Below are 12556 nucleotides of genomic sequence, written 5' to 3' on the forward strand. Positions count from 1 at the left end.
AGAAAAGAAATCACCCAGCATATTTCTGTATTGAATGTAGACTTCTTTTATGTACTCTGAGAGCATATGCCCGAAGACAAATTCCTTGTGTCCAATCACACTTGGACAATAAAAATTCTATTCTATTCTATTCTATTCTATTCTATTCTATTCTATTCTATTCTATTCTATTCTATTCTAGACTGCAAAGGTTTTACTGAAATACTAAAAAAGAGAATGAATGTTTTTTTTAATTGAATTAACACAGCTTGATCAGTTTAATTTCTTCAAATAAGCATTTGCTAGGCCTAATTTACTAATAAATCATGAACTGAATCTGAAGCTCTGAATCTCTACAAGTAAATAGATGGGAGACAAGATTTAGGTACAATCATTGATACACAAAAAGAAATGCACAGAATGTTGTATTTAAGATGATTTATTGCTAGACTATTACTCCAGTTTGGAGGTCAGTTTACTGTCTAAAAATTATTAAAATATAACAACCAGTTTAGAAATTTTTTCTGTATTTTGTAGAAATATTGTATATCTCAATTATTATGGAAAGTATTTAAATAGATTGAAGCCCATTATAAAAGCTGAATTTCCTTCCAACCCTTTTCTAAAAATGTTATCAGATCTTACATTGCCACCAAGAATATAGGTAGTCCTCGACTTACAACAGTTCATTTAGTGACACATGACTATTTTTCACACTTACCACCATTGCAGCATCCCCATGGTCAGGTGATCAAAATTCAGATGCTTGACAACTGAATCATATTTATGATGGTTGCAGTGTCATCACCTTTTATCAACTTCTGAGAAGCAAAGTCAATGGGAAAGGCAGATTCACTTTAACAACTGTGGCAAAAAAAAGTTGTTAAATGGGACAAAATTCATTTAACAACTATCTTGCTTAACGGAAGAAATTTTGGGTTCAATTGTAGTCGTAGGTTAAGGACTACCTGTACTGGTAAAAGATAAAAGACAGCAATCACTGTAGTACTCCATTATCCTACAAACAATGGGAGAAACTAGTAGCAGACTCTTTCTATCAAGTAGTCCATCACTTCTTCACTTTCACTGGTCACTGTCTTCTGATCTGTAACTCACCCTTCACCATCACTGATCATCCATTTTAGCTACTGTACTGGATTAACTTTGTACATGGTATCTGCTGCCAGGATACTCTACACCAGGAAACCAGTGTTTGAAACCAGTCCGCAGAAGTGATGGGCAAGTGTGTGCATGTACACCCGTGCAAAACTATGAAAACCGCGCATACATACACACAAAACCATCCCCTATCCCCATGCCCACTGCCGCCTCCGCAGGTCCACTGAGCTTGAAAGACTGGGGGCCGTTGCTCTACGCTTCCTATTGAAAAGTAGGGACAGTTCTCCTTGCTGAAGAATAGCTTATTAAACTCTGGAAATATGATCAATGTCAAAAAAAGCTTATATTTCAAAAGAATTTAAAGAAATCAATCCAGTTGGACAGGGGTGAAATGCTCCCGGACCGGACCGGATCGCCCAATCTGGTAGCAATTGTGGCCGGTAGTTTGGCTATCTGATAGCGATAGCAGAGCAAAGTTCTGCCCACCCGCCTGGTATGTCATTACTTCCTGGTTTTAACCAAAAAGTAATGTGTTTTTACCTTCTGCGCATGTGCAGGTTTTGCGCATACGCAGGTCTGCAAGTGCATGTGACGCGCACGGCGCATGCACTTCCGAACCGGTAAGGAAGGTTAGTAGATTTTACCCCTGCAGTTGGAAAACCATTTTTATATTATACCTCTATTTAGGAGCTTGAACCACCTCTGAAATGTGGGGGTTTTTTAACAGAAATTACTTAAGTGGAAATTACAATTCTTAATATCAGTGCTGATATTAATTTGCACTGGGCAGGTCATTGTTATTGATATTCATATATTACTTGGAGCTTAACAGTGATTTGTAGTTTTAAAATTATATACCCGTTTCCCCCAAAATAAGACAGGGTCTTATTTTCGGGAAAACACGGTAGTATATAGTATGGAATATTGCATTTTTAACTTAATTCATGATGCTTGAAAATTCCGTTTACTTTTTTTATTAAAATGATTAATAAAAGCAAACGTTAAATGATAAAAATTTAGTGGAAGCAGCACTTTTGTTTTACCTCTTGTAGAACAATGCAATTGCCCATTTAGCAAATTACCTTTCTATCTTTTTTAAAAAAGAAAGCAAAATCTTAGCTTCAAAAAAGTACATTTAACAAGAGTAAATCTTGAGAATGAAAATATAATTGAATATGCATTTTTCAACAGGATGTTAAGTCTCTCCTACATTGCTGCAAACAGCGTATCAGAAATACCAAGCCAATTATTTCACTGTGTCCCTGAACCTTTGCCAAAGAACATACTTGTAAATGCAAGTTTTAATCAGGAAGTTAAGTGACTCAAGTGTCTGTGATATGGAAATCTTTTGAAGGGCTTGAACATTTAAATAACTTTGCTATAAATCATTTTATGAATTTAAATAGTCGTCATCTTTTTAATTACTTTTTTCTCTAGACTCTTCACAAATCCTTACCTGAAAAAGCCACTGCCTTTACAGAATACATTCTTTATCTATCACATGCACTTCAAAAATTAGCCATACACAGTGGACAACAATAACCAAGGCTAATGCTTTATCATCTAGTCATACAGTAGTTAAAATATACTCTTTTCTTATGCAACAAGCATACTCACAACTACTGTATATTGCCAAAGTACAGTTTGGAGTCAAACTTAGAAAAATAAAAGTCTAACTCACGTCATCATGGCGGCGTCATGTAACATATCAAGACTTTTTTCCTTTGCTAAACTGGGCGTGGGCGTGGCCAGTGCATGACGCATCCAACCTGCGGGCCGGGAGTTTGACAGCCCTGCTATAGATCATAGAAGGTATATCACTGACTATTGTTCTTTTCAATCTAATTATTTCATAGTAGAATGGGGACAGCAAATGAATCAGATTTCAATCTATGCAAAGGAAATCAGTGTATAAATTTTAGAAAATATCTTAACACTCCTCCAAATATAAACAACTTTTTATACAATTTTAATATAGTACTAATAATAGATTATATGGGGGGGTTCACAGTAAAAGATAGTAGAATATTACTTGCATATATTTCTAATATTTCCTTAGAAGGTATTAATGGTATTTGCCTACTGCATTCATATTGCAATTTTAAGACTGCTCATAATTGGGTGGAAAATTGCCACAGCTTTTAATATATTTTTAAACGTGGAAGCTACCTTACACTCCTCTTTTAAATAGGGTAAGAAATATACACACACAGACACACACACACACATATGACCTATCCAGAACAGCAGCTGAATATTACACTAAAATATGCAATTATTTAAAACACTGCTGCTTTTTTTCCTCATTATTCCAAGAGAGCAGCAGCCTATGGATAAGTTTTTACCTCATTAGTATGCAATTTATTTTTCAACATCAGGAAAGTTTTTTAAATATTTAAAACATAATTTGAATAGCTATTTTAAATAATTTATTTATATGGCTACACATCTCAGTCAAGTGACACTCTGGGTAGCAAACAATAATAAAATTAATTGAAATCAAATTACAAACACAATACAAAAAGTTAAATATAAACAACAGAGAAATTATAATCCCTAGATGTTAACATAACCAGGAATTCCAGCTTTTATGGGGAAAGAAAGACTGGGCTAAGTAGATTCAAAAACAGTAATGATGAAAATATGGGTGTTGCTTTAGTGTAAGGGTAGAATGCTGAGTTACCAGCATAAAGGTACTTGATTATAGAATAGTGCTGGGTGTGGAGGAAAATCTTGACATGATAAAAGCTTACAAAGGCATGGAAAATAATTCAAAGGCTGTATTTAATGACAAGCAACCTAACAAATTAATACATTTTGAATGTAAACTGGCTTATGCTTCAGAGGTAATTAAGCTGTATATATACGCATATGTATGTGTATATAGATATACATACACACACACACAAACCCATACATTTATCTGAATTGCCTCTCTAACACAAGTTTACATTCATATAGATACATATAGCTGAATTACATTGGCAGCATAAAGGTACTGGCAATACAATGCTGTTCAAATTGACTCAAAAATAAATTTTATTGTGTTCAATGAAACTGTCTTCCAAGCATATTATCACTGGGCAGCAGCAACAATTATGTTAGTTAATATGTGAATTTAATTTTAAATTAAATGTGAGTGTAAAAGTTGACCATTTGCACACTCACTGAATTACCAATTAATTATAAAAAGGACTCTTTTTCTACTGTAATTGTAATACTTTAGACTGAAGATATGCAAAAACATGGCCTAATGCTGTTATACACAAAGAGGTAATTTTCCAACACTCAAAAGAGGGAGACAACTTCTATACTTTTCTTTCCTAACTCCCAATTTCCTATATGTACAATATATGTTCCTATATTGTATACAGAAATGTTTAAATTGAAGTGATACAATTCAAAGAGGCTCCAGAAAAAAAAGCAAAAGGTTTATAGAAAAGTTAAAAGATGAATATTCAGGCAGTTTCTCAAGCAAAAAAGGAAAATAAGGAAAAATAAATAAGGTGAAGCATTAATAAGAGATGGGGTGCCTAGGAATTTGTAGCAGTGGTATATACTGTGTGGAAATAATAAGGTAAAAATATAGGAGAAACCTTTGAAGTATTTAACAGAGCCACAGACCTTGTGAAGTACACCAGATTTAATCCAATAAACTGGTATCACAATAAACCTGTTAGCAGCCTTTAATGTCTTACCTGAGTCATTTGAGAAATGTTGCAGCAATGCTGACATGCATATATATTCTTTAGAAAACAAGCAATGATAGATAGATAGATAGATAGAGACAGACAGACAGACAGACCGACCGACAGACAGAGATAGACAGACCGACAGACAGAGATAGACAGACCGACAGACAGAGATAGACAGACAGACAGAGATAGACAGACAGACAGATCCAAGTCCTAATCAAGCCAAATCCTACTTAGTTTCTAACCTAGGCACAACTAGCCATATGCCACCACCAACTGAGAACTTTGTCTATATTTGAAAGTAAATCTCCTGAACATGCAGAAGCTAATGCAATGTCCTCATCAGGGACACTGGATTAAAATGAGGGGAAGTCAGGTTCAACTCCAGGGAAATGATTCTGTGCCAGTCACTATTCTTCAGGTCAGCCTACTTTACAAGGTACAATACCTCAAATTCCCAGAGGAAAGAAGTATAACTCTTAACTAACAATGTCTACAATATTTTTTAAAAAAACTCTAAGCAAGTACTCACTGATTTTGGGGCAGCAAACTTTCCTATTTTTGTTTGTCTGCAGTCATGACAAGAGGCTGGTGCTTTCGGCTTTACACAAAGCTCTAAGGGATGGGGGAAGCTGGAAGCGTGTCTATGGGATGAATGGAAACAATCTGGGTTCCACAGAGCTGCCCTTTTTGGTTAATTGAGGCCCGATCCTGTGCCCATCGAAATCAATGGGGCGAAACGGCTCTCGTGGATTGCAACTGCCCCTTTACCAAAAGTAAGCCCGGGAATCCAATGGGATTTCCTACCCACAAAGCAGGCATGTGGCCGCAGCCTGAGAGGGACCGTTGTCGCCCATTCTTGGCCGGCTCTCCCTCTGCCCACACCCCGGACTTACCAGCTGCCGAGCCACATTGGAAGAAGCCATGACATGAGGGGAGGGGTCACCGCGCGCCAAAGACAATGGAGAGGGAGGGAGGGAGGGAGCCACTGTCGAACTTCCAACTCCAATCCCAACAGCTGGAATGTAACTGGTGGTGATGAGAGGCCGCGCGGAAAGGAGGGCGGGACCAAGGCCCAGCCAATCCCGTCCCGACGGCAGAAGATGCTGCCCAAACCGCAAACGAACGTAGAGGGGGGGTGGGGGGGGAGAAGCGGCACTATCTTCCACGGGGGGAGTAGGAAACCTACTCTCTTAATATGGGAGGAGCGTCGCGAGGGCGTGGTTTCGGACGGGCGCCCCGACCTTTCCTTCCCAGCGGCGAGCTTCTTTAGAGCCTCCCCAAGCGCCGAGATTCATTAAAAGGGAGGGGAGGGCAGTTTGAAAACGGCAAAGAGGCGCCTCCCTGTTTCCCTCGCGGACATCACGTGAGCAAGGAGGGGACGCGCGCTTGGTGGGGTCCGGCAACCGAGGGAGGGCGGAGAGGGAGAAGCCGGACTCGGGCGATGCCGTCGGGCGTCTCTTGGCGGCGGCGATGCCATGGCGGGCCAAGCGAAGGAGTCGGGAGGGGATCCCGCGCTGAAGGCTAGCGGTCGGAATCGACGAGACGGGCGCCGCCTCCGCCGCCAACGGTCTGCGGGCGCCTATGGCTGCGCCGGGGGAGCTGGACCAGGACACTGTGCTCCGGTTCCTGGCAGAGCGCGGAGGCCGGGCTCGCAACGCCGACCTGTTGGACCATTTCCGTGGCTTCCTCACCTCGCCGGACCCCGAGAGTCGCGGCCGGGCCCGCGAGCGCTTTAAGGAGCTGGTCAACGGCGTGGCCACTGTGCGGCAGGAGCCCGGCTCCGGCACCAAGTATGTGCAGTTGCGCAAGAAATATCGCGGCACTGCCGGCGGTCGGAAATCCGAAGCGGCGGCGGCCCCTCCAGCCGAGAACGGCTCCGGGGCTGTCGGGCACCCCGAGGACACGCCGCGTCCCCCAGGCGCTCCCCGCGGCGAAGGGGACGGCGAGGACAGCCAGGATAGAGGAGCGGCCCGCGAAGAAGCAGCCGGCGCCGAACCGCTGAAGGGAGAGAAGATGTCGAGAGGGGATCCCGCTGCCGCTTCTGGAGAGCTGCCGCCCGAGGAGAGCGACGCCGCAACCTCGGAAGTACCGCCGGAGGCGCTTTCACCCCGAATCCCTCATGCACCTCTGGCCAGCCCAGAGAGCCCAGGAGAAGGAGGCGGCGGCGGCAGCCGGGTGGAACAGCAGAGAAGCCCGCGGCGCCTGGAGGCGGTGCCGATGCTCTCGGGCGATGCCGAGCCTGAGGAGAAGCCCGGCGGGGACGCCGTTGAGGCCCTGCTCGAAGACGACTCGCCGCCCTCCACCAGCCCGGCTGTCGGCGCCCCGGCGGGTGGAGCCTCTACCGGCGCCAACACACCCAGGTGTGGGCACAAAATCTTCCGGGAGCGGATGCTGGGCAGTTCCCCTCAGCAGAAGCGCGGGGGGCTCCTGCACCGCGGCGGCAGCGGAGGGAGCCGCGGCGGGGATTCGGACAGCGGCTCCTTGGCGTCTTCGTCAGCCGAGGACGAGAGTGGCAACGGCGGGGGCTCGGTGGCCTTGGATCCGCTGGAGCACGCGTGGATGCTGTGCGCTTCGGACGGCCGCTGGGAAAGCCTGGAGAGTTTGCTGAGCTGCGAGCCGGCGCTGCTGCCCAAGCGCGACTTCATCACGGGCTTCACGTGCCTGCACTGGGCGGCCAAGCTGGGCCATCCCGAACTGCTGGCCCGGCTGGTCAACTTCGCCCACCGGCAGGGGCTGCCCGTCAACATTAACGCGCGCACCAGCGGCGGCTACACCGCGCTGCACCTGGCCGCCATGCACGGCCACTTGGAAGTGGTGAAGCTGCTGGTGGGCGCCTACGACGCCGATGTTGACATTCGGGATTACAGCGGCCGCAAGGCCTCGCACTACCTGAGCCGGGGCACCGCCGAAGAGGTACGCAGCCTCGTCGGGGCTCTGCAGGATGAGGTCGACAGCGGGGCATCGAATGGCAGCAGCCGCTGGAGACTTTCCAGGGTGCTCCCCTCTAACCTCATTACTTACAAGCTTCACCACCACCACCATCACCACCATCATCATGGGGATGAAAGGGAATCGGGAGACGGGTCTGCGGCACCCAACAAGAGCAAAGAGCTCAGTAGGAAAACCTCCGGCAGTGGTAGGATAAAACCCAGACTCAACAAAATCCGGTTCCATACTCAAATCATCCATACTACCCCTTCTTTCAGGGGGGATGCAGAAGAGGAGGAGGAGGAAGAAAAGTCCCTGAAAGCCTCCTTCAAGCTCAGACCTAAATCCAACATATTTGGTTAAAAGGACAAATGTATCCTTTGCTACCATGGTTTTAAAATCAACCCTAAAGGCGATACCTTTAGTTTCTAAGCAGGCTTAATTAGAAATAAGTATTTTGTGTTGGAAGTTTTTAGGTTAGATATATTTTAGCGGTTCATAATTCAGTGATTAATGGAACCAAAGCTTTACACTTTTTTTAAAAAATAAACTTGGTTTTTTTAAAAGTAATCAAGTTTTAGATTGACTACATAGTAAGATCTGTTTCTCCAGTGTAGACAATATCTATTGAAACATTAAATATGTGGGCTCCACCAAATTAAACTCTCATATGATAGAGGTTTGCAAGGTAGAAAACAGTCCATTTACTTTTGTCAAGTATTCAACATGCTTATTTTTTAAAAAGCCAAATAAAATATTGTCTACACATTTGCAGAGAATGAATTTAGGATTTGCAGCTGATGAACAGGCAAGTGTGATTGTCTTGCTGACTGCCAGGCAAGACAATTTCCAGGATTACCCTAGTCAGGTGAACCAGGTGATTAAAACTGCTTAGGGAATATATGTGCAGGAAGAAATGGCACTTGGGGACAGTTAACCATTCTTACTGTCCTTTCCAAGTATTCTCTGTCACCTCTCATGCACATTAGCATGGCATGGCAACCTGTGCTGCCATGCCTTTTTTGCCAGAATAGCAAAAAAGCAAAATATGAATTAAGATGCATATATCGGGAAATTCATATAAAATGTTATGTGACAACTGTGGTATAGGCTGTATTAGTTATCCAGAATCTGTTAACTTGATGGGAATTGTGCCATTGACTTATAGAATACCCATTGCGCCTAATTTGTAAAGTTTTCTAATGGTACTTTTGAGCTCTGACCTTTGACTATGGTTTATTTACTGAGTGCAATGCCTTTGGAAATGTGGTACAAACAGATAAAGTTAACTTGGTTTTGCTGTGAGACAAGACATTGATCAACTTTTGTCCTACACCTGAAAACAATTTAATTTGAAAAATAATTTAAACATTCCACTTGAATGGTTACAGCAGAGCAATGGTAATGAGCATGTAGCACAACTTTCTTTTTATGTGGCCATTTCTGTAAACAGTATAGTCATTTGGATAAGCTGTCTTGAATATTAGTTCTAGTGTTTAGCCATTAATTTGTTCAATATGAAATAGGAATTTAGAATTTAAGAAAAATCTTAAAACCTTAAGTAGATCTCTTAGCATTCTGGAACATTGCTGATTCAGAGATAGGGAGACAATGGAAGACTGCCTAGTGTAGTGAAATGCTAATAAATATAGTGTTAGCTTATAAATATGTACATAAATATTTCTACAGATAAAATCAAACAGTTCCACAAGAATCCATATTTATATAACTGGAAGTGAAATGTAAATTATGTGGGTGAACGCTTATCCAATCTGAAATATAAGATACAGAAATCAAAAAGCACATGATTATTTGATGATGCATGTTACAGAATGTTAGAGAATCTTTCATTACTTACGTTTTGCTTTACAATTCTTTTTTTTTTTAAGTGAACAAACCTGTGATTTCTAAAAAGCACAGAATTCTTTATAGTGTGAAAATTAAATACATTTTTTACTTTAATAGTAATAGTGTCTGGAAAGTTAGTAATATTTTTAAACATATTTGTTCCAAATGTAGTGATTTTTTATTAAATGTGTACTAGCACTTTTTCTTCAAAGAATATCTGGGCTGGTCCTCAGATGCTGCTTATGTAACTATTAATTCAATACTGCCAAATAAATGCAGAACTAGCTAAAAGAATGTTTCCAAATTAGTTTTCGAATATTTTGGAAATGATAGTTTTATACTGATTTAAAGGCAGATTGCAATTCTAAAACAATAGTTATACTACTGTTTTTTTTAAAAAAATACTACAATAATATCACAATTATCATAAATTGAAAAATGGTATTAAAAATAAAAGTATATAGCTGTCTCTTCTGTCATTACAACTATCTTTATGGATATTAATCGTCATCTAATGATCATGTATTGGTAATTCAACTTTAATTGTTTTTATTTTTTTCAGCATTGTAGGCAGCTAACCATACCCAACTAATGTTTAAAGTATAATTTCTACCTGGAAAATGGAAACATTTGTAATGTTAATGTTTTTTTATACTCTTGTCAGAAACATGAGAGGAGTTTGTCAAAAGTTGTAACAATATCCTTATTGAGATATATAACAGGGTCTAAAAACTTTGCTGAAAAAAACCCTAAATTGCAAAGAACTGCTTACTCTACAACTGTTCCACTACTTTGGTACTTTTTATGCACACAAGAAAAACATGCAAACGTGTTTTCAGTTTTAGTTTATAAGCTATAATTACAGGTGCCTTTGTTAACCATTGCAAACTACAAAGAAAAGAGTTTATTTGAGGATTTCTCTTATTTCAGTAGGTTGAAGGCCACTGGTGTCTTACCAACATACTACTTGTAGCAAAATAAATATTCCAAAGTGACATTCTGCATTATAGCACTAAAGGTTTTATAATTTTAGCAAAGATTATGTAAAGGTTCAAAATTCTGTGGTGCAGAGTAGTGTCTGAAGTCCAGTATTATTACAAATCTTACTAAAAGAACATGAAATAATTTCAGCTTGATTGTATGATATCTCAAAGACCATCATACTCTACCCCCTTCATCCTTTCTAAAGTGTTTGCTCTGTAACATATTTAAATTGTTCTCTGTCATATTTATAGCTGAGGTTGTATTTTTGTAGATGTGTATTTAAATGTTCATCTGAAACTTAGGCCTACAGAATCCATCTGAGAATTACAAAAAATATTTTGAATGTATTCCTCAAACTTGTTATCACTGCAGCAATTTCAGAAATTTTAGGCACTATTTTCTGTGTCACAAACTAGTAATAGAAATACAAGAATTTGTAAATATTATTTGACATTGGAGCACAATGTAAAATGTTGAAAATTTACAGGAGATATAATTACAGGAGGTGTAATTCTTTGATTCTAAATACTAAAAACCAGTGTCTTGTGTATAGATTGCATTTTCACAACTACAGGTAGATGTACATGAGAAATCAATTGTAGAAGTATATGAAGAATAAATTTTGATAATACAAAATTCAGTTTGACTTAATATGTAGATTGTATAACATGGAGAACACTAGCAGTTTTTTGTTCAAACCACCGTTCATATTTCCCAAGCACAAACATGTAAGTCTACTTCCCACTAATTGAAAAGTTTTGTTTTAATCTTTGTGGCATAACTGACATACCAACATTGACTTACACAGAATGAAACCAGGAATCTTGAGCTGTTTCTTTCTGAGGAGATACAAAATCCGTGCTTTGCCCCACACTCACCAGCTATTGAGCTTTATTAATTCTAGCAATCCTATATGGGAATAGGTTGCGATTTATTTATTTTTTGCTACCTTATCCTTGAATAGAGTAGAATTTTACAAGACTGCCTTGGTAAAACTGATTATAAAACGTGTGACTGAATACTTGAGTGAAGAATTATTGTAAAGCTAACTCTTTTAATTATCATTGTACTTTTCATTTTGGAATTATATTTGTACTCATTTAATATTGGCTTTGTTGAACTAACGTCAGTGGAAATACCACCCCTCTTACTTTACAAATTTGAAATTAACTATTTGGTACCTGTGTCATAATAATCAAAATTATCTGCCCAGGAAAAGACATAACTCATACCAACTGAAGTTGCATTAGCATACTTTATTGTGGAGGCTGCCTGGATCTTGATGGATAGCATTGGGTCTAGAAATATTTCCTATCTTTGGATATGGAACATATCCATCCAGAACATGTTTATTATTTTAATACTCTAAAACCAAAAGGAATTGTTATTGCACTATGTTGGAAGATTTGATTTGAAATTCTTCAAGTGCAAAACTTCACAGATTATTTGCTTATCATCATTACATTATTGTATTGAATATCTAGGAATAATGTTAATATATATTTTTCTTTTTACAACCCTGTAATCCCTTAATTCAGGGTAGAGTCAGGGTGACTGAATGGAACTGAGTGTTTACTGGTCAGATGCCCCTTCCTGATGCCTATTTGGAGTTTGCAGCAGATATTTTCTCTGTGCCTTGAGAGAAATTCAATCCTAGTCACTGTTCAGAATTGAACTCTTAACCTTCTGAATGGGAGGTGAGCATTTTCACCAGTAGGCCACTTTAACATGTTTATTGCAAAAATAACAATACCTGACATTTTATCATTTTTTTACAAGAAGTTTGCACTAAACCAAAAATGAGAGTTCCAAAAGTGCTTAGAAATTTAAGAAATATTTCTTAAATCTATATTTATTGATTGATTGATTGATTGGTTGATTGGTTGCCAGTTATTTAAGAAGATACTTCAGGCAAAATTTAATTCTTCCTTCATAAAAAGTTGGTGCATATCAACCAGCAAAGAATAAGTCAGAGCATGGGTTTATACATAACAGTGAAC

General features: G+C 39.9%; 2 protein-coding genes across 8 annotated transcripts in view; one reads left to right on the forward strand and one right to left on the reverse strand.

Moving 5' to 3' along the window:
- SEPTIN10 (septin 10) overlaps positions 1–5812 on the reverse strand; it is a 42842-nt gene extending 37030 nt beyond the window's left edge. The window contains exon 1 of one of the 7 annotated variants that reach the window (XM_058185044.1): positions 5690–5809. In XM_058185044.1, coding sequence (XP_058041027.1) covers positions 5690–5719 — 30 coding nt within the window. In that variant the 5' untranslated portion in view covers positions 5720–5809. Of the gene's footprint in view, positions 1–700; positions 822–2779; positions 2799–5325; positions 5548–5600; positions 5631–5689 lie in introns of those variants that run through there. The other 6 variants (XM_058185050.1, XM_058185045.1, XM_058185048.1 and 3 more) reach the window with 6 other exon arrangements.
- A 226-nt stretch (positions 5813–6038) lies between these two features.
- Positions 6039–10041, forward strand: SOWAHC (sosondowah ankyrin repeat domain family member C). Its single transcript, XM_058185043.1, has one exon. It carries the CDS (start codon positions 6378–6380, stop codon positions 8085–8087), a length of 1710 nt encoding a protein of 569 aa, XP_058041026.1. The 5' UTR covers positions 6039–6377; the 3' UTR covers positions 8088–10041.
- Positions 10042–12556: the final 2515 nt, after the last annotated feature.

Source organism: Ahaetulla prasina, chromosome 5, assembly GCF_028640845.1.
Source record: "Ahaetulla prasina isolate Xishuangbanna chromosome 5, ASM2864084v1, whole genome shotgun sequence".
Classification (NCBI taxonomy): domain Eukaryota; kingdom Metazoa; phylum Chordata; class Lepidosauria; order Squamata; family Colubridae; genus Ahaetulla; species Ahaetulla prasina.